This window comes from Hippopotamus amphibius, chromosome 6 (genome assembly GCF_030028045.1).
Source record: "Hippopotamus amphibius kiboko isolate mHipAmp2 chromosome 6, mHipAmp2.hap2, whole genome shotgun sequence".
Classification (NCBI taxonomy): Eukaryota; Metazoa; Chordata; class Mammalia; order Artiodactyla; family Hippopotamidae; genus Hippopotamus; species Hippopotamus amphibius.
This window is the reverse complement of record NC_080191.1, coordinates 148682635-148705189: the sequence shown is the minus strand read 5'-3', so window position 1 is coordinate 148705189 and position 22555 is coordinate 148682635. Positions and strand designations below refer to the sequence as shown.

General features: G+C 39.8%; 1 protein-coding gene across 9 annotated transcripts in view; it reads right to left on the bottom strand.

Annotated features, from left to right (window-relative positions):
* FNDC3B (fibronectin type III domain containing 3B) overlaps positions 1–22555 on the bottom strand; it is a 324758-nt gene that overhangs the window by 95931 nt on the left and 206272 nt on the right. For all 9 annotated transcript variants that reach the window (XM_057738341.1, XM_057738351.1, XM_057738346.1 and 6 more), the window contains exon 7: positions 3328–3386. In XM_057738341.1, coding sequence (XP_057594324.1) covers positions 3328–3386 — 59 coding nt within the window. The remainder of the gene's footprint in view (positions 1–3327; positions 3387–22555) is intronic.

The following is a 22555-nucleotide window of genomic DNA, read 5'->3' as shown; positions in this document are numbered from 1 at the left end:
GTTGGAGCTGGCTGGTATTAGCAGATGTTAATTCCTAAACCACTTAGAATAATATCAAGCTTACTTCTCTGCTATAGCAGTGGCTATATGAGTACAGTCCCCAAGGTACCTAATTGTTACAGTCTCCGGACAAAAACCTAGTATATTTGTACCCTGTTTTATTTAATGACTAAGTATTTGGATCTTTATAGTATCTGGGCTTCTGAAGAGTAAATGACTTGCTTAATTCAGGGTGCCCAAAGTTCTAGAAAGATGACTGGAATCTATAAGTCCTCAATAATGTTTCTATACCTAAAACAAATCTTCTGCAAAACCTTGAAGAAAAATACATGTGTTTTATTTGGAGGTGTTATCAGATGCAGCTGAAAGGAAAAAAAAAATTTAGAACAACAATCCTTTAGACAACTGTGTGTTGAACTTTCTGCAGCTGTTTCTTTTCCTAGAAGGTGAACAGCCCTCCTTCCCATTTCAGAGTGTAGCAGGGAGTCTCACTTTTGCCTAATGATATGCTATAAACTAGGAAAATACTCCATTCCAAGGACTCTATAAATAGCAGATAATCTACTTTTCAGTTAGTCCCATGTAGTATTTATTATCCAGCCTCCCAAAGATAAGGAAACCATGGCTCAGGGTCACAGAGACAGTCAATGGCCACACTGGGCCCCAGCTCACAGGACCCTCCACTCCATGCTGCTGCTTCACACTCTGGCTCCCAGCTGTGCCCACATCCCACCGGGCTGGCTCAGCCTCATCTGATGCTGGCCAGCCTCCAGGCATCTGTCTCACCAGGCAGAACCTCCCTACAGCCACTGCAGTCTGCCACACATTTACTTACCAAATATTTGTTAAGGGTTCACAACATGCCAAGGACAATGCTAGGTACTAGGGGCACAAAGAGAAATAAGACACAAGCACGAATAAGAACTTCAGATGAAGGGAGTGAGGAGGGGAGAGGAAGGACGGGAGAATAATGGAATAAACAATTAACAGGGCTGGGAAGGATGGGTGGACTGTCATCCAGCAGAAAAGATTTTTGTGGGGACCAGAGGTTGATGTGGTGGGCAGAATAATGACACCCCAAAGATGTCCATATCCTAATCCCTGGAACCTACAAGGTAAACAGAGACTCTGCAGATGTGATTACGTGAAGGATCTTGTGAGGTAGGGACTATCCAGTGGGCCTGATGTAGTAACAACCGTCTTTCTAAGTAAAAGAGGCAGGCAGGAAAGTCAGAGTTAGAGAAGGAGATATGAGAATGGAAGGGGTTGTGGGCCAAGGAATGCAGGCAGCCTCTAGAGGCTGGAAAGGATGAGGAAACAGATTCGCCCCCAGAGCCTCCAGAAAGGAAGGTAGCCCAGTCAATACCTTGATTTTAGCCAAGTAAGATCCCTTTTGGACTTTCTGACCTCTAGATGACAATCTAGACCTCTAGATGACTATGTTACACCTAACGTCATGACTATTTACACAAAAGCCTGTCTACCCTGCTCTAAAACCTGTAAAGAGTTAGGTACTTAATAAATGCTGAATCAGGAAGAAAGGACCAATGCATATAAATATTGCTTTTATCTTGCTAGAGCCACATGATCCTCAGACACAGACTTCATCACTTCTGCAGTAGAGAAATGACCAGGTATAACTCAAGAAAAACAGTGTGTGTGTCTACGCATGACAGAGACCAGACGATGAAGTTGTCTGACTACATCCAGGAGAGTCAACTAACCTTGTTGCTCTGTCTTCTCACGCTGACTATGACTTCTCTGTGTCCCGCATGGCTTCTTCTTCCTGCTGCACTATAAATGCAAGCCTGTTGCATGATTCTGCCATCAAGCCTTCTCTGATCTCTCCCAATACTCCACCCCAACCCCAAAGCTATCATCCACTCCTATGACTCGAACTGTCACTCCCATGCATGTGTTCTCCCTATGGGTATCTCGCTGTCCTTTCTCCACAGCACTGATCTGCCAGACACTTTCAACCGCCCACTTATCTTCCTGGATACCCTGCTAGTAAAACAAATTCCACATGTCTGAGAATGGCACTGAAGATACAAAAAGGACATAGACATGAACCTATTCTAGAAGAACTCACAGGGAAGACACAAAAACAAATAAACAGAGTACAATGTATTAAACACATGCAGAGCACAGTGAAGCTGGGGTAGTTTCAGTGGTACCAAATACCATGGGGAGTATCCAACTCGATGGGACAGAAATCAGGGCAGACTGCTCGGAGGAAGCAGCTCCTGAAAAGAGGCATCTAAGCCTGAAAGCCCAGTTATCTGTGACACCTGATAGCTGGCAGGCTACAATGGCTGATTGATGGTGCTCTAGAATGGCTCTAGCATCCATCCTCTCCTTGCCACATCTGATGCCAACACCCTAACTCTGACTCCCACAGCCTCTCGCCAGCACTATAATAACAGATTCTGAACACCTGTCTCCCTGGCTTCATCCTCTTCTCACTGCAAAGTACCTGCTGGCTGTTTGAAAGTGCAGTCCTGATTATAATATAACTTCTTTGCTCATAAACTCGCGATGGCAACCTGCCCCTTACCGGATTAAGTGCAGACTCCCCAACCCAGCGTCAACACCCCACACCTCTACAAGTGCCTTATTGTGCCCGCAGTCCAGCACACCTCATGTTTTCAGGTTTAGTCAAACTCAACTATGTGTCCGGAGGCATGTTTGGACCCTTCTGTTAAAAAGCCTCAGTACCTGAAACACATGAAGAATCAAGGTTTCCCAATTCAGCTAGAAAACACTCCAAAAAACGTTGGCTCTCTAAACTCAGATGAAAGGCTGAATCAACATTTTGAATTTTTCACTTGAATTTCAAAGCATCTGGCAAAATCAAACTTAAAACCTCATAATATCACTACTCCCACCAATTTTTTTCCTTGCCATTACACTTTGGACTTACTTTACTCAGCTAATTCTTAAGTATCTTTTTGAAATTTACCTGGAAAAATACTTTGAATTACTGAGGTTTTCAGAAATTATTATTACTACATTTACACAGGTAAAGGGAAATTACTAAAAGAAAACTGTTCTGTAGACCTTGGCGGGGGGGGGGATCCTTGGAAACTGGGATGAGTCCCTAATTGCATTCAGAATACCTGAATAAAGAAGCCTTCTGCTGGATGACTAAACAGAATGCTGCTGTTTTATACTTTCAGGCTCCATTAATAACAACACTATTTCATAGTTTATGAGTAATCTGCAAAGGGAAGGGGCCCTTTTGCTTGCCTACTGTGCGGTAAAAGAAAAGCATGTTTGAAATATTTAAAAAAGCACCATTTATGCTGAGAAATCCAGAAGACATACCTGTGGTTTCTCTATTCCCGAAAGAATGTCTTGCACCCTCTTTACTTCCAACTCGTACTCTGCATGGCAAAAAGAGGAAAAAAAATAACAAACAGTTAATACCATTAGAAGTCAGTAAGGTTGTCAAGTTGCCAAGGCCTTTAACAAGGGTTATCATTAAGTCAGCTGCCTGTTATCATGAACTTTTGGTACCACAAACATGATAATGAAAATCAGGAATGGGGATGTCTCTGGGGTAGGGATTTCACTGTGGTTGTGCTAACGTGCCACTATTATTGGTTTACATATTCACAACACTGACCAGATTAACACTGAATTTCACCTAATAATTTGGGGGGCGGGGGGGGGGGGGGTGCCGGCAGCAGCGGTGTGCAGAGGCTGGTTCATGCAGGGCTGTGAGTTCAGATTTTTTAATTCGATTTTTATTCTAAGTTCAATGAGCAACCACTGGAGTGTTTAAGTGGAGGGACTGACATAATATTATTTTGAGTTTGAAAGATCTGTTTGGTGTTGGCATGAGTCATGGATATATGGAAGTTAAGAGCGGCAGCAGGAAGACCAGTCAGCACATTGCTAAACCAGTCCAGGTGAAGGATGGCGCTAGCTGGCCTGGGCTGGAGGTGGTGGTAAAGATGTTCAAAACGGGTCTGGATTTGGAGGTGTAGGTGCTGAAGGACTGGATACGATAGGCAAGGATGAAGGAGGGAGAAGAACGAAGGATAGTTCCTAGCATGGAGCTTGATCAACTGAAAGGATGCTGGTGTTTTTTAATAAGATGGGGAGATGGGCAAGTTTTGGGTGGAGCAAGAATTGTTTTTGAGATGAAGGGGGAAAAGTGCTTGGAGTAGGGAGGATGGGGTGGGAAGGGTGTGTAAAAAATAGGATAAACTTAAGAATCTGTTTTGCTAAAAGAAACATTTGGCTTTCACAACCTGCTTGATGGAATCTAATTTTGAGTCTACAGATTTATTTAACTATTCAACTGGTTTATGAGCTATATACCTAGAGATATGATTACCAAGATATGTCCTTGACCTCAAGATATTTCAAGTCTCGTGGGGGCTGGGAGTGAGGGAAGGAATGGAAGCAAACAGGTGATTACAAAGTGACAGGTGCTATGGTAAAGGCTCTCCAAGAGAGACCATTCTAGAAGCTTCCTAGAAACCAACATCCATCTGAGTCCTGTGGGCAAGCAGGCATTTGGAGGGGAAGGGGGAAGTGGACTAGGAGTGAGAGCAGGCTAGTAAGCCCAGCTCTTCACAGGCTGTTCAGTCACAATGTTCAGGTCTAATTTCAAAGAATCCTACCTCAACCCTGACTCCCTTGCCCCAGCCTCCCTCCAATCATTCTCGTATCCTACTTATCTCCTTCCCAGCAGTCATCAAAATTGGACATTAATTCTCCTAATTGTTCACTCGTTTATCACTTTTCTTTCCTACTAAAATATAAGCTTCAGGAAGGCAGACACTATAGGACAAGAGCAGATAAATTTTTTTCTGTCAATAACAAGACAGTATTTTAAACTGTGGGTCAGATAGAAGCCTCTGTCACACATTCTTCTTTGTTTTTCTAGCCACTTAAAAATGTGCCCCCCCCCCCAACAGCTTAATGTGGGGGGGACACAAGAATAGGCCACAGGGCAGCTCCTGGTCCTAATATAAGATGTGCTCACCACTCAGCCCAGAGCACCTTGCACAGTTCCTGCAGGGTCACAGCTCAATAGATACTTGTTGACTCAGTAAACAAACCAAGCCTACATAAAAAATAACAAGAACTTCTAGCTGGCTCCACCCTAAACTTTAAAAGGATCAGTTCTTCATTTATTCCCATTACACTCTGCTTAGTAGAACATGTTTATCTTTATTTTGGTGAGAAAGGGAAATGGGAACGGGTGGCAATATCATATTTTTAAGAATTGCAACTAAAAGAAAATTCACAATCAAAAGACTAAATGCCCCAAGCTGATTTATAATCATGTATTCGTGTTAAGATAAAGATAACAGACTATACCCATAAGTCAAAACATACCCTCACATTTTCTGGGAACTCCTACTAAGTCAACTGTAAATACTGTATATCTCAGAAGTTAGTTGTCAGTAAAAAACACATAAGCACAGTTGCAATAAATGACCCAGTTCAGTTGTTTAAGACAAAACCTTCCGAATCACTGGTTATTCCACAGTTTGAAGGACCCTATGGTTTCAAACACTCACAGAGACACATTCAAACACTAGATACATTCAAACAGCTAGCTGAAGGAGGTCTTTATCTCCTTCTGCCATGACTAACATTTCAAGAAGCCAAACCTTATCCTTGAGGTAATAAAGGTTTAGACTAGAACAGAGATGATCACCTATCCAACAAAGAAAGAACTAAAGAGCTTTCAAAGGAAGAATCCTCTGGACTATTACTAGATATAGGGCATGAAAGAAAGGAGCGTTAAAAAGAAAAATTGAAGACCTCCCCCCGGCCAGCTTTCAAACACACGGATGATAGAAGAATTGGTTAATGCTTTTGACAGAAAAAGGAAAAATGGGAAAGAAGCTTGAATTAGAAGGAGGAGGGGGGCAAAAAAAAAAAAGCTTAAAACTGGGGGAAAAAAAAATGGGTTTCAGGGAAGAGCCAGACACACAAGTGATAGGCTCTGAGATAAAAACAACTAAACAACTTTCAAATAAAGGTCAGGACTTCCCTTGTCTGCCTCATTATAATACCAAAAGCTGGTATTTTCTGAGCACCTAGATATGTGCTGGTCAGGCACCATCAGCTTGCTGATTTTTACAGCCTCCTTGGCAGGATGGACATTCCCTGCTCCATTTTACAGCAGGAGGCGGGACTGCAGCCTATTCTGCACATCACAGTTTTCGTCTCCAGGTCTGAGCACGGTACCTGCAAGGTGTCTTTGCTGACTGAGGAATGAGGCTGAGGGACAAACGAGGAGGTTTCCCCAGGACCACAGGTCAAGTACATACCCCAAAGCCAGTAGAGCCTCTGGCCGTATCATGACAAACTAAGAGTCATGAAGAAGAGGTTGTGGAGAGGGAAGAGCAGAGGGCTGGGACTGGCAGGGGTGTTTGCACTGAGGTGGATGGGAGAAAGGAAGTGGCAGCAGAGACCCCTTAAGCCACATGAAAGGGTTTGTGTTGTTGGGTTTCTTTCTTAAACTCTGAAAAAGCTGTCAAATAGAGCAAAGGCCTTTGGATCTGGGGACAAGGCATGTGAGGAAAGGAAGAACAAGAAAAAGTAGGCCATGAATGGAGCCAAATAAACAAAGGAGTCTGCAAAGATCAAAAATAAAAAGGGCAGGGCCATAGGACGAAAGGCAGTGACAGGACAATCACTACCCTATTATATCAGGAGAAATGTGGTATCAAAGCCAGGCTGGATTCCTTCTTTCTTTCAAGGTTCTGAATTGTGAATACGGTAAAAGAGGAAAATGCATTCACACCACATTTAGTTAATGCTTTTCCATCTCTGCTGCCACAGACTAAGAGAAAAAAGTAAATAAATGCCAGGCACACAATTTGCACAAACAAGAGTGAAAGTAAAATTTGTTTAACTGAGCCAAGGTGACAGTTACTTACCACACAGAAAATAAACTCTTGTGTGAAAGGTAACTTTCTGGTATGAAAATGCCAAAATTCACAATTCTACTACCTACATAACTGAGTTAATTCAGACCTAGGCCTACCTCTCCCTCCACAAGATGTAACTGTGCCTCAGAGGAGTCCATGAATTACTACTCTTTCCATAAAGCAGCCTCAGAAGCCACTCTACAGAGTACATTTCAGAGTTAGATCTAGCTTCTGCTTGCTCACATGCTTCCTTTTTCTCTGTCTCTGTCCCTCTCTCTTAACACACACCAGGAGTGTGTGCAAAAGGAGAAAAAAATTAGAATAGCGAACTAATCCGCTCACAAAAATGAACAAAACAAGAAAGAACAGTTCTGGTGGTTTGCCATCGGGATATCTTTTATATCAAGTTTAAAAGAAGACTATGTCTTTGTTTTTGTCCTTCCCTGACTCCCAAGAAGGTGGTGTGTGCCCACCGGACAAGAGAGCGTGCAGAAGAGGCAGGGGCACGAGGCTGGGGGAAAGGTGCTCTTCCTTCACCATCAGGGCTGCCTTCCTCCCTCTGGTTTTGCAGCAAGTAAATTTATCCAGAAGCAAATCTTAAAAGCCAACTTTCTTTCTGCCCACACTGAAGCTGCCATGAGGTAAGCAAACAAGTTAAAACCACTTTTCCACCTGCTTCAATTTTGTTTGTGACCATGGCTGAAGTGGGCGGACGTGACAACCCACCTTTTACTCCCCACCTCCTTAATATCTGAAAGTCTTTTCCCTGCAGTGAAGATGGTGATCAGTAAGAAAGGATTAAGGGGCGCTCTCAGGCAGCTTTCCAAACAGAGGGGCGGCAGGGAGCATTTTATTTTGTAGATATAGACACACTGGGGGTAGGGAATTTCTTGAAAAGGAATTAAAATGGAAGCCTGTAGTTTAAACATGCCCCAGTGAGGTGAAAACTACCCTATTTGGAAATGCCAAAAAATGGGAAGGGCAAACTCAGTTCAGCTACTTATACCCTTCTTTCCTCCTAAATGCACATCTCCACCCAAGAAAATAAAGCATTTTTAGCAAAGGAAAGGTTAAAATAAAAATACACTAGCAAAGCAAATACATTTTTTTGAAAAAGGACAAAAAAAAATAAAAAAATTAAAAAACCCACACACATAGAGGGAATATGTGTCATGTGAAATTTAAACTTTCCACAAATAATGGTTTTCATGTTTGCTCCAAAAAGAACTGTAAGTTCAGACTGTTTGTATAACTGTAAGGCCTAAACTAATTAAAATATCCCGCTTTATAAACACAGTTTACTTCTTTGGCTTGTTTCACTTTTTTTTTTCTTCTTAGAAAAGAAATAGAGCTAGACACTTCGCTGCTAGCTATAGAATGTATTTGCGGTTGTAACAGCAGCCCCTTCATTCCAATGAAATGACATCAGCATTATTTCTCTGTAACCCTTCTGTCTAGTTCTCATCCACAGGGTTCATTCACAGATATGCCCAGCATAACATAATATGTGTTCTCAGATTTGCCAAGGAGCGGACTTAGCTACTCTCTTTAAAAATTATATATAATAAACTAAGGGCATGGAAAATATGTAACTTCTGGTCATGCCCATTTTTAAGATGAGACTTAAAATCAATAGCAAACACTCAATATAAGAACTAAATGAACAGAAAAAAACAGTACTTTTGGATGAAAAAGAAAAAAATGACCCAATAATAGGTTCAAACTGGATATCTAGCCAATGCCTACTAATGCTGATGAGAACAAATGAAGGTTAAAGGAAAGACAGTTTACAAATGCTTGTTGAATTGCTTTTCCAATCAGAAAAATAAATCTGCTATCTTCATTTTTAAAACATTACTTATCTTAAGGGAAAAAAGAGGAATCAATAATTGCATACAAAAGTAAGACTAACTACCTAACAATCTCCATTTAGTGATTATGATCCACAGTTAGTGGTGTTAAATACAAATATTAAAAATGTGTAAAATCACAAGGAATAAATTCACATGACATAAAGACAATGCAGTTAATCCCCAAAGACAAATATGCCAGGAATATCTTCAGATATCAATCATCACGATGCTAAAAATGCAAAGACAAACATCTTTCTAGCCATTTAGCTGGTTAAGTGGATACTCCATTTGAAATCCTGAAAGACAGACAAGGGAATACCAGACTCTCAATAGTGAAAAGAAAGCAGCAGGTAGGTGAACAAATGTTGTAGGAAGTTGCCTTTCAGTCTAGGAAAATATTTTGAAGAGCAACTTGAGTTCCAGACAGATTCTGGAACCTTAGAGAAAGCAGAAGAGGAGAGATGAATTCCTTTTGCAGCCGGAGCGGCTGGCTGGACAGGAGGGAAAGCCAGAGAATGTAAATGGGACAAGGGGAGGCTGATTCCCTTTGAGCTTTTGTTGCTATTTCTGGAATTCAGGAGAAAGAGTGATTTTCTGTCCTAGCCCAAGATCTGAGCAAAGCCCTACTAGGAACATACATATTAGTTTACCTGTAGGCAAAATGGGTCCTCTTCGGGCAAAAGCTGTACTACACTTTAGCTAATAAGACATTAAAGTGCGAGGTCTGGGCTTTAATGAAAAGGGAAAGCACCAAATACGTTACCCTTGCTGAATCTCAGGTCAACTCAGTTTCTCTCTCAACCACCTCCTGTGATACCAACTAAATTGGATTCTACCTAAAATACTAGGACAGTCTATGCTCACTGCTGTCAAATTCTCTAAGAAAAATTCTCCGTTTCCTTCACAAGGCAAAAATCATATATACGCATGGAAGTGGAAGAGGCAGCTAGCATTTCTAAGAACAGCAAATTACATAGGGATGAAAAACCCACAAAAATGGATGAACTTTGAGGTAGATAGGCTTGCCTGGCAAGCCTGACTCTAGCACTAGTTCTCTTCTCTCCTTCCCTCTGTGTGTTTGAACTGTGTCACTGGCTAACTGAGTCCTAACCTGTGCCAGATATATATAGCTCTTTTATTTTGGGGGAAGACTCAACTCCATGATTACCCAGAAAGACCTGGTGCCCTCCCTGGGTGTGTAACAGGAAAGCAATCGCTTAAACACAGGATAGAACAACTTACAAAGGTAATTAAAGTTTATACCCTACTTTCTGCACTGGCATCTATAAACGTTTCCTCAAAATGTTTTTTCATTAAGATCTGGCATGTCACATTGAAAACTTTTCAAGTAGCTTATTCAATACTTTTGTAAGACTGTTCAACTGATTTTGCAAGGCAGAATCCAAAAAGCACAATTTTGTAACACATTAAATCTGAAAGAGAATTTTAATATTTATACCACCTATCAAGCAAGTTTTGAAGTTTTTACACCCACATTTTTAAATTTGATGTCTCATATGATAAAATTATATGCATTTGGGGATGAGGACAGACATTCAGTCTGTGGCCAAAGAACCCAGTGAAGCTCATCAGCTGATATGGGAATCGAATCCAGTGCTAACTTCACATGCTAGGGCTCTAAATAATTCACCAGAGTGCTGGCATATGGAAATAGCATTACCATCCATGGTACAACCTACCTCAGCCAGGAAATCAGCAAATGCATAGTCACCTGGCAGGTAATATCAATGAGTAAAAGATGGTGGACACAGCAGGCAAAAGGGAAGGGTAAGGACTGTGGAAAACTGAAAAAGCCTTCACCCTCTGTAAGGGGGCAGCTGCCATGTATCCAATCAATTATTGCCAAGCAGGATCTAAGGAGTCTCAGGGTGACAGACTGCTATTTTTCCAGGGAATCTGGAAATGAAAAATTGTCTTTGAAATTGCCTGATTTGTAAAAATATATATTTTGAAACATTTTTAATCTATAGAAAAGTGAAGGAACAGTACAGTGAGCAGCCATATGCCCTTCATCTACACTGACTAATCAGTAACATTTTGCTATACTTGCATGTTCACATTTCACCTCTCTACACACACACACACACTTTTTTTCAGAATTATTTGAAGTTGTTGATCTTATGACAGTTCACCCCAAAAACTTTAACATGTATTTCCTAAAAACAAGGATTTTCCTTCACACAACTACAAAAACATCACAACCAAGAGATTTAACATGGATAGAATAAAATCTAATCTATATTCTGTATTAAAATTTCCCCAGTCATTCCAGTATGTCTTTAATGCCCCTCCCACCCCCATGCAGGATCCAATTAAGGAAAATGTGTTGCATTAGTCTCCTTTTAATCTAGAACAAAAATCCCCTGTATTTTTTGTCTTGCTAAAGTTAATATTTTTGAAGTGTCAAGACCGGTTTCCTTAAAGCACATACAACTATCTGGATTTTATGACTCTTTCCTCATAACTAGATTCAGGCTAAAAAATGTCTGTCGAGAGCTCTCTACGGATGCCCTTCCCCTCCCATCACATACGGAAGCACACAGTGCCAGCTGGAACCTTCTGGTGATGCTCAGCGCCTTGATCACTTAGTTCTAGTATTACGTGACATACTTCCCTGCTGTCAAAGCACCCGTTTCCCCTTTCACCTGATGGTTAAAGTAAACACTAATGATCTTTGCCAGAAGACATTACTATGTGGACAGTTTCAGGACGGTGATACTCCTAATTCTATCATTCCTTCTATGTTAATTAGTTCCCTCTCCCACATTAAGCATCTATGAAGTCATGGATTATTTTTTCCACTCAATAAAACTTGTCACACTCTTTGCCATCATTCTTGTGAATGCTAAAACTGTCTCAAATATAGCCAGTAGGAGACCCTTCAAGCTGTTTTCTGTGTCTCTCTGTTCATTTCCTTGAGACTTCTGTTTTGAACACCTGTTAAATATTCTGGTTTAAGATCACCTGGCCAACTGTGAGAAAATATGCAGTCTGCAGGTGAGAGATTTTATTAGCATTAAATAGAATTTATTCAAAAGTTTTGGATTTGTCAAAAGCCACTATCACTCAAGAACTTTCTTACTTAAATGTGACTAGGAAGAAAAGAAAAATCTAAGTATTTCTTGTTTCTATATCTTTTAGAAATTAAAGTTAAAACAAACCAATAACCCAAGAACCATCTGAAATGACATTATAAAACATAGCAAATTTGAACTGCAGAAACTCAAACATGAATCATGGTAAACTTTGAGTAGAAAAACATAGAATACATTTTGGCTCTTCTCGGATTATATAATTTCTGCTCTCAATTTCATCTGGCCATGTTTTATTTCTTATTTTTCCTAATCAACATTTCCTTTACAACACAGATAATCAAAAGAGACAGCACCATCTGCCCCAATCCAGAAAAGAAAATGGACTGTATTCTAAACGCATCAAACTGAGAAATAAACTAAAATGAAAAGTTAGACTGGGCCAGTGAGAAGGAAACATCTACATGGAGGATGCTATCTATGAGAGATTTTTCTCCAGAATTGGGACCATTGTGAGGACCAGAAGCTCTCTGCTCTTAAAGGTTTTCCTTCTATTCTCCAAAACATGTATAGAATAGAGCAGACATCCCACAAATCTAAGGTCAATGTGAAAGAAGTCTTGAGTTGTTTACAAGCAAACTACTCTATACTGAAGTCATATGGCATTGATCTTGCTCTATCATTCTAAGCCTTTTATAAAAGTGAATTATTTGGAATTTAAATTTTTCAGTTTTCTGAATAAAATAAAGGACTCTCTTGAGCCACACACCTGGCATCTCCGTTGTCCAAATGGGCTGCCCTTGTGGTTCAAAGCAGGAAAGTCATAGGCCTATTAATAATGTCTTATGCATGTATATTTAAAAACTCAGTTAAAAGTCTGAGAACTGGAATATTACATTTATACCCCAAACCAGCTCAATAAATGGCATGCTGTACCAACCACGCTTTACAGTCTGCAGATGACAGATCATGCTCACCTGGGCTCCGTATCCTAACAGCTGAGGTGCACAACTCCTGGACTATAGTGAGCCCACCAGGCCCCTGCAGAAAACCCATGAGCAAAAGTAGCCATTTGGGTCATAAATCAAACTGGATAAGAAATCAAAATGCTTGAGATGACAATATAAAAGATAGCACAAAAGAAAAAAACAGAAGAGATAACAAAAAAGAAAAGGAAACAGAAAAAAAAGGGTAGTGAAAAAGGAACAAGTGACATAGATAACAAGATTTCAAATATGGCTCTCAGCAATGACATTGACAATGTTTTATCTAGATAAAAGATTTTAAAACAATTTCCTAGAGATTATAGTGATAAAACTTCTATTACAAGACACCAAAATATAAAAGGTTAATTTGTATCAAACCTTTAAGTTACCCAAAGGTGAAAGGACAGTACAGAATACGCATGTGAGTGTATCCCTCCCCTCCTGGTCTAGCTCACTCTTCTCATCCTTCATGCCTCTGCCGAGCGATCAATTCTTCCAGGCCATGTTGCCTTTAGCACCCACCTGCAGTGGTTCTGTCTCTGTAGCGTCTCCCCTAACATCCCATTCTCCTCTCCATATTTAAGTATATCCCATTGCATGTTCTTGTTCACAGTACAGCTGACCCTTGAATAACGTGAGAATTAGCAGGGCCGACATATAACTCACAGTCATCCCTCCGTACATGCAGTTCCTCCATCAATGCAAATTCAACCAACCACAGACCGTGGAATACTATAGTACTTACAGTATTTACTACTGAAATAAATCCGGACCTACGAAGTTCAAACCCATGTTGCTCGAGGGTCAATGGTATAGCCTCCACTTCTCCAAAAACGGTAAGGGTAAACTTCATGAGCACAGGAATCACCTCGGTGCTATTCCCCCGGTACCCAGTACCTGCACAGGAATCTGTCCTGGAGGTATGACTGAATAAATGGTCAAAGACCATTTATGCACAAATGCACATACTGTGCTTATATTCTCTGAATATTCAGAAACAAGCACGTGACAGACGTCATGATGGAAATAGTTACAAGGGATGACACCTTGGTCACGATATTACATCAAATAAAACATTATGATAAACCTGTCTCAAAAAGCTGCACATCTACATTTTTGCGCAGGAATTCAGTAAAGATCCTAAGTTTGACATGGACTAGAAATATTTCTACAGCCAAAGCTAACAGTCTGCCTGGCAAAAAAACAAAACAAAACTCAATAAAGCCATCACTCTTGCTGTAATGATAAAAATGCAACTGAGCACATTACTAATTAAGCAATTGAATTCTTGGATCTCACTCTGGATAGTATCCTGGAGAACAGAGCATTTTACCTACTAGTGGTAACCTTTTAATCTGCTACATACTAATCTCATTTCAGAAAATTAAATCAGAATGCACAAAGTTGTTTTTAGAGCCTAAAATGCCTTAGTTTTGTTTAGCCAAGTTAACTGTTTTCCAGCTTTCCTGTTCCACAATAGTTTTTTTGTGTGTACAAATCTTGCACCTCTAAAGAACCATTTGAGATGACTCTACTATGCCTACTTACCAATTAATTACTCAGCCAAATAGGAAAGTGTGATGGGCAAAAGTATTTGCAACTCTCCTTTTGGCTATCTTAATACCTGCTTCCAACTGCCCTGACTACCCTCTTTCCTTTCTGCCTTGGAGTGTGTGACTACAGGGTTGCCTTCCTTCCCATAATTGACAATCCTCCAACTGCAATCCCAGTGAACAAAAAACTTGGCATTTTCCATTGAGGGATCTCCTTTCTTTGCACTGCCCTCTGTTCCAGGCCCACAAAGTCACACTTGGAGTCTACTGCAGACTCGGTCTTTACGCCTTACCTCCTACAGTAAGCAGTCTAGCAGTTAGACACCTTGAGTAAAAAAAACTTCCAAGCGAGAGTCTATTTACCATCAAACAAAAGACTAATTTAGAATGCTTTGATCCTGCTGGCAATAAGCAATTCAACTCACCCATTCCTGCGAATCATTCCTAGTAACTTCCCAAACAACTCTCTACAACTAAGAGTCGAACAAAAAGATGCCCTAAGAGATAGGAACCAGAATGGTATGTATCCAACAGTTCCATCTTATTCCTCCAGAGTAACAGATGCATCTTTGCATTTGCAAATTCACTATACGGAATGAAAACACAGTTGGGTATTAAGTTTTATATTTTAAAGAAGGAAAGTGTTTTGTTTTTCCTATCAATGTGCCCACCAGAATAAAATTTTATTAAAATATTTTGAATACACAGAGCAATTCAAAGAATTATAAAATATAGTATATCACTTATAATTAGATAGCCCTTTGTAATGTATTGTTAGGGGCTAAACTGTATTCCCCTCAAAATCTATATATTGAAGTCCTAACCCTAAGTACCTCAGATTGTGACTACACTTGGAGACAGTCTTTATAGAGGTAATTAAGTTAAAATAAGGTCATTATGGTGGGCCCTATGTGACTAATGTCTTTATAAGAGGAGGAAATTTAGATACAGACACATACAGAGGGAAGATGATGTGAAGACAAAGGGAAAAATCAGCCACCCACAAGCCAAGGAGAGAAACCTGGAACAGATCCTTCCCTCGTGGTCCTCAGAAGGAATCAACCTTGCAGACACTTTGATCTCAGACTTTTGGCCTCCAGAAACTATGAGAAAGTTAAGTATCTGTTACCGAAGCCACCTAGTTTGTGGTACTTTGTTATGGCAGCCCTAGTAATCTAATACATGTATCATACATGCAAATATTTGGTATTATTGTACCCATTTACTAGACATGGATCCTACAAACTAGGAATTTTCAGAATTTGGTCAGCATCACACAAGGCAAATCTAAAAGAACCCAGTATTAACCCTAGGTCTTCCAAGTCTTAGTTTAACTCTTTTCCCTCTTAGGGCACCTCCAAAACCTCCTTTCACCCTGCCATTCCCTCTGCCTAAGAGAACGAAGGAAGGGTAGGGAGAACAACCTTACTTATGATAGATAAACAAATCTATCAGCCTGAAGGGATTGCTAAACTACTTGGTTCAGTACAAAATAATTACAGTGGAAGTTAAAATGTGTTTATACTACTGCTTCCATAAGAGGTCATATCCAATTACAGAAGGCCAATTTAGAAGTCCAAAAAAGAAGCGACTGAAAAATCATTTGAAAAGCTGATCCAAAAAAAGACCACTTCCTATGATAATTCTACTATTTCATGCCAATGCATCAGTAACACAATATGCTCTCCCCTTTCCCCCCACGTATAGAAATATATCATTCAGGATGTTTTGAGGCTAGAATACGATTATGCAGTAACTGCTTCCAAAACACATGTTACAATATTTTTGCAGCTGACTGTGGCTTTAGAGGAGAAGCACATACTGGCTCCAAAAGAACAGAGACTATGTTGGACCATAAACTACAGCTGTTTGCTGTGCGGCACCACCTGAAATATCTGTGTGTTGTTTTCTTCCCAACCAGCTAGTACAGCGTGTATCCAGACTACTCAACTTATTTATGGCTCCAGCTGTTTTTCTGTATTTTCAGACATTCCGCAATGGCTTGAGTAGAGCAGCCATTTTTCTGCAGTCTTTCAGTAAAGACAGAGAATTGCTAAGTGTATAGTGGGTACTAATTCTGTTCTTAAAGTAACAACCATTAAAGTATAAATTAATACCTTTATGTAAGCAGAATAAAGGTCCTAGTTTGACCTTCTTAATAGTCACTGAGCAGAAGTCTCACACACACTTTCCTTTGTGCAGAGACACCAATTTATCAGAAAGTGTAGGAAAGTGCATTTCTGGGCAGCTTACTGTCGCTCCATGCACGTACAAGACCCCCATATAACAATGAGCTAGAACAAAGGAGCAGGACATGGGGGAAGTGGAGCAGTGGCCTGTGTTTAGGTGGTACAGCAGCTGAAGGTGCCTGGACCAGGCAACTTGTCTGACTGTATAATAAAGGAACTTCTAATGAAATGGCCACAGAAAGAGAGTGGAGGAAACTGATTTGCAAGTTTCTTTAAGCAGCAAGTGGTTGAAAGGTTTAGTTGTAATTCCTGTGAACTAGTCTTCATCATAATATAATTCTACTACATTATTAGTGCTACTGTGAACTAGTCTTCATGTCTACATTTTGAATGAAATTTGTAAGTCTTATTCTCTCCTCCCTATCTACTGAGCTTCTCACAGTACATTATTAAATAGTGGTTACCGAAATGCAATTGAGTAAGAAATAGCATAAGAAGTATAAATGATTCCATCTAAGTGAGTGACCTGTGAAGGCTCATCATTTACAACAATTAAAGTATCACACTGACCAAGGATAAAGTGAAATGAACTAGAGAAAAAGCAAATAGGTTTTGTGCAGATTTGGGTTTAAAGCTACCTAAGATTGTGAAATTATAAGCATTCCATCTGCTCACCAGCTGTGGTCTCTAATCCTCTTTAATAACTTCAGCTTGCACGACTCCATGAGAATCCAGGTGTCTTCCAAATTTCACTTTACATTATTTGCCAGGATTGATTTTTAGACACCAGTCTCCAGTGAAAGCAGCATAAAGTTGATTTCGCTGGCAGGTGTTAATTTTCAGAGGAGTGAAAGGAAGTGGGAAGAGAGACTGAGAATGGAAAGAAAGATATTAGGGCGGTTCCAAGATTATCACATTGAGTTTTTAGGGTCCTATGCTTTCCAGCAAAGCCCAAAGGCTCAAATTAATATTCACCCTGAAATGTGAAATCGAAAATCTCCTAAAACTTGTAAAAGGCAACATCTAAAATAAAGATTATATCCAGCTGTGCCTAGAATGAGGTTATATCTTCTGGAGAAGTCAGTCTTTTTCCCCACTGCAATCCATAATTTCTGCCTTTTGGTCACCGACCAGAGATGGAGTCACGGTACTGCGAACTGTTCCTCATTGTAACAAAGCTCAGCTACTACTTTTTCCTTAAGGTATCTTTTTTTGTTTTTACTGAAGTATAGTTGACTTACAATATTATACTAATTTCAGCTATATAGCACAGTGATTCAGTATTTTTACAGATTATACTCCATTAAAAGTTACTACAACATAATGGCTATAACTCCCTGTACTATACATTATATCCTTGTTGCTTATCGATTTTATACATGGAAGTTTGTATCTCTTAATCTCTTACTCCTTCCTAATTTGTCCCTCCCAGCTTCCCTCTCCTCACTGGTAAACATCAGTTTGTTTTCTCCATAAGGTACATGAGGCAGTTTCTAGCTAGGCTCCATGCAGGTGGTCACCATAGCTTAATACAGGAATAGTAAAGGTGTGTTATTAAAGAAAATACCCAAATGTTACTAAAGTTGCAAGCAGAACTCACAGTAATATGCTTTATTACTTTTACAGTCAAATACCTTTCCAACCCCCCACCCTCACACAGTTATTGCAGAGAAAGTAAGCGGAGAAATGATTCCTTTCTAACTTGAGCTTGGCAAAAACCCGATTTCCAGGCAAACACAGATTTACAACATCTCCTGTATCTTTAGTTCAGACTGCTGGAATTTTTTGAGAAAGGCTGGAATTAGAGATCTATGCTTAAGCCCAGTAGTGACCTGCACACCAGTGACAGTATCATAAGCACCAGGCTCTGCTTCCTACTCAGCTGTGTTCTACCAGAACAAGCTTATCTTCTAGGCCACAAATCACAGAGGCTTCCTTTCCTAGGAATGCTATCTGTAGGGGGCTCTCTGAAGGAAGACGGCAGAATCCATCCTTGTTCCAAAATGTCAATGTATCAATATTATCTGGTAGAGAATGCTTTCATATGTGGATGGAATCTCCACTAATAATTCTCAAAGAATCTGTTGTTTCGTCTCACATTCTATTAACATTTAGAAGGTGATTGATCCCCATTTTTATTTCTGGCACAGACTTGAAGTTTACTTAAGAACTCACTCCTAATAATAAATAAATAAAATAAATAAATAAATACATAAATAAAAAAGAACTCACTCCTAAGAGCATGGTGACCAGTTGAGTTAGCCCTGCCTGGAAGACCCAAGTGTGAGCAATTAGGCAAACAATCTCTAGTACTAGTACAAAGTGGACAAAAAGTCAGGTTTCACGACATTTCCCAACAATCGGAGAAGAATATTTTCACCTCATCTTTCAACAGAATAAGAGCATACAAAACCATTCTGAGTGCCAAAGGTGATGAGTAATACAAAAGTTATTATATCATTTTTTAAATGCTCTAATATAAAAGCACTAAGAGAATCAGATTACTAAGGGCTATTGTCTGAAAAACATCCCCAAGCTAGGGGAGAAATCAATAGTTTGAAACTAAAGACTGAATCAGATTCCATATTAATACCTGTTCTAATATTCCAAAATGTGTTTTCTGCCATGCAATCAAGAGTATCTGAGTGAAGTTTTAATTCCTATGAATTACGTGAAACTCAATGTAAACTGGATAAGGGAAAACACAAAGTCCAGGTTCTGCCTAAGTGTAAGAAAGCTAATGGTAACAGAAATACTAGACTGCCAAAAGTGACTCTGCAGCCACCAAAAGAGGCTCATTCTTACTGAACAAAAATGGGGAGCAGTGATGAAAGTTTATAACAGGTATTTGGTGGGAAAGAAATATAAAAGTCCTTCATCTGTGAGGATGAAATGGGCTCAGCAAAAAACTCCTACCTGGTAGTTCAGTTTCTCAAAAAAACCTTTTGTGCTCCATGTTGCGCCAATCCTGGCATACAAACATGCATGAGAACTATCTGGTAACTCTTTCCAACTGCAATGGAATTCTGTATTTTAACCCAAGCCTTATAAAATGAAATTTTTAAATAAAAAAACAAGTTCAGCAATTCATATTATCTATAAAAATGTTTGGAGGGCCCTTTGAATGAGCTCTGCACTTGAACCTCTGACAAGTCCAATCTGTTTCCAATACATACAAGGGGTGAACTCTGGTGGGAGAATATAGACAGCATACACATCCATGAACACACAGGATGAGGTCAGCTAGCGCCATGGAGAACATGCTTTAAAGGGTGGACGTGGGGTCATCTGAGAAGGCCTCTCTGACAGAAGCATTTGGGCTACTCCAGGAAGGATGAGGAGGTCGCTAACCACACAAAGAGCAAGAGACCTTTGGAGGCACAGGTAACAGAAAGAGCGAAGGCAGGAAGGGCCTGGTATCTTAGAGGACTGGAAAGGAAGCCTGTGTCCAGAGCACCGAGAGCTGGAGCAGGGCTGGGAGAACTGAGGCCGTAGTCGGCTGACACAGACTTTGTCACCGGGGTGAAGAGTCTGCACTGCATGCTAAGTTCGAAAGGAAAACATGGACAGTTTCGACAAGACCACCAGGCTGCGGTGTGGAGAATGAACTGTGAGGGAACAAAAGTTAAAGCAGAGAGACCAGCTCAGGGTATAAAATCTCTGTGACTGTATACATACTCTCACACAGATTAAAAAGCAAGCACTGATCAGGGAAATCTCTGCACCTTCTCAATTTTGACATGAACTTTTTGGCCAACCCAAGAGAACCGCTCTAAAAAAAATTGTCTTTAAAAAAAAAAAACAAGCACTACGATAATACTGGAAATTCAGGAGAAGAGACATTTAGTGAAATACATTTTGGATATATAGAAATTTATTACTTGTTTCACAATAATCAAAGTAATTTCCTAGATCTAGGTTTTAGTACATGGTATTATAATCTAAGAAGAGTTGCAACTCCAGTGACCAAGAATATGTATTCAATGAAATGTCTAATGGAAAAGCATAGGTTTGTACATGCTTAGAATCCAGAACATGAGGTTGTGGGTCACAATATGCACGCTTCCCTGTAGTCTGAAGCTATCCTTGTTTCCAACACTGCTGATCAGAGATATATTGCACTGTAGACTGTAGCATCATTCTAGACAGCAAATAATACCAAAAGCAGTAAGTCATATTCTCTACATTTAAGATTTCAACATATTTCCATGAATGTTGTGACTCACAAAAAAAGCCAAATTCTACTAAATGGAAAATGTATTTCAGTCTCCAGAACTGTTCTCAAATAGTAAAACAATTTACCAGACATACTTAAAATAGTTCTTCCCAAAGTCCTTTACTTTTCTCATTTAAATTGGTTCCAAAAGGAACTGGCAAGGGCATAGTATATGCTGTAAGTGATTGATACTCTTATGGAAAAAACACGTAAGTAGCTAAAACGAAAGGTTCGTGACTATGGGTACAGTTAAATGGCCTAAATTAGACAGAGTTAATGTTTTAAATCCATTGAAAATAAGACTGGGGAAGCTATTCCAGAAAGGTAACACGATGTGATCCTCTCAGTTTCGTTCTCTCCTTATTAAGGTCCTAGCAATATCATAAGAGTTGATGATACAACTAAACTAGCACATCTAGTGGCTTGAACATAGAGAACACTGTGATCCACAGGACTAGTACTTTATCCTCCATATCATGGCATCTGTACCTGCTGCCTTCTTTCATTTACCATCTTGGCTGATACTATATAACCCTGCTGAGTTCTCATGTTTGGCTAAAACTTTTTTTCTCGTACTTTTTCTCTCATCTTCACTCACACAACCTGGGCTCTTACCTCAACTTTGTTACTCTCATCAATGAGATATAAACAGGGTTCTGATTAATTTGTTCATTCAAGCAATTATTTGCTGATGTTTATACAGTTACATAAACTTAACTCTGATATATATTTCCTACCGAGTTTCACAGAATCACAGAATTCTGTCAGAGGAAAGAATCTCAACTGAAATTTCAAACACTATCTTGTACTGTGTGTACTTAAAATCTTCTATGTCTATTTTAGGCCTAACACCCACAAGAGGCTAAAAAAGGAAATCTATAAGACACAAGTCTCATTAAACACATAATAATCATTAAAAACATAGCAAGGCAGATAACAGGGTTTAGAATTTATCACTCATATGACACCTTGGGGTCCACATAACTCTTCTTCGAAACTGAACTGATTATCAGACCCCACCTAGATAACAGCCATCAAGGAAAGGACAGATGTAATCAACCTACAGCATTAGTGATCCAGTCAGTATCTCACAAGCATCAGCTTTTATGGAATTTTCTTGGGGGAGTTTTATAATGATTAACTGTTAATTGTTAATCATTACAGAATCATTAGATTCATTAACAATTAATTATTCTGACAGCCTTGTTAGTCTTATCTCACACTAGGTGAAAACTCCCTCACTTTCCTTTTTGAAGAAAATGTATGTTCCAAATTGGATTCCTTTCACTTCTTTTTGGAAAATGCTATTAACTCTCAAAGGAATTATACAGATCCTGATATTTAACTTCCACTAAATATGTCCTAAAAGTACATAGCCACCATTTACATGCATATACACACATCCACGTGACAACGCACTTCAATTTCCAGAGTTAAAGTGAACAACTGCAGCACTCAACTTTGTGACTTGCCTCAACTAGCTCAATTAACTGTGCAGACCTCCCTGACGCAAACTGCTACCATGAAGAGAAGACGCAGCTCTGGTAAGTGATTCTCAGCCTATGTTACCAGAGACAGATACTCGGAGCTGCTATTAGACATTTATACTAACTGCAACACACTGAGAAGGTTGTGGGAGATGCTGAGGAAGGTGAACGAGCACTTCAATCAGACCTAAACACCACGTAGGGTAATGAGCTGGTTCTGGCCAGGTTACTAGAATTGGGGACACTGGAAGTGGCCTGTAGTAGGCTGAAAACGGCCCCCAGAGGATACCCATATCCCAATCTCTGGACCCTGTGA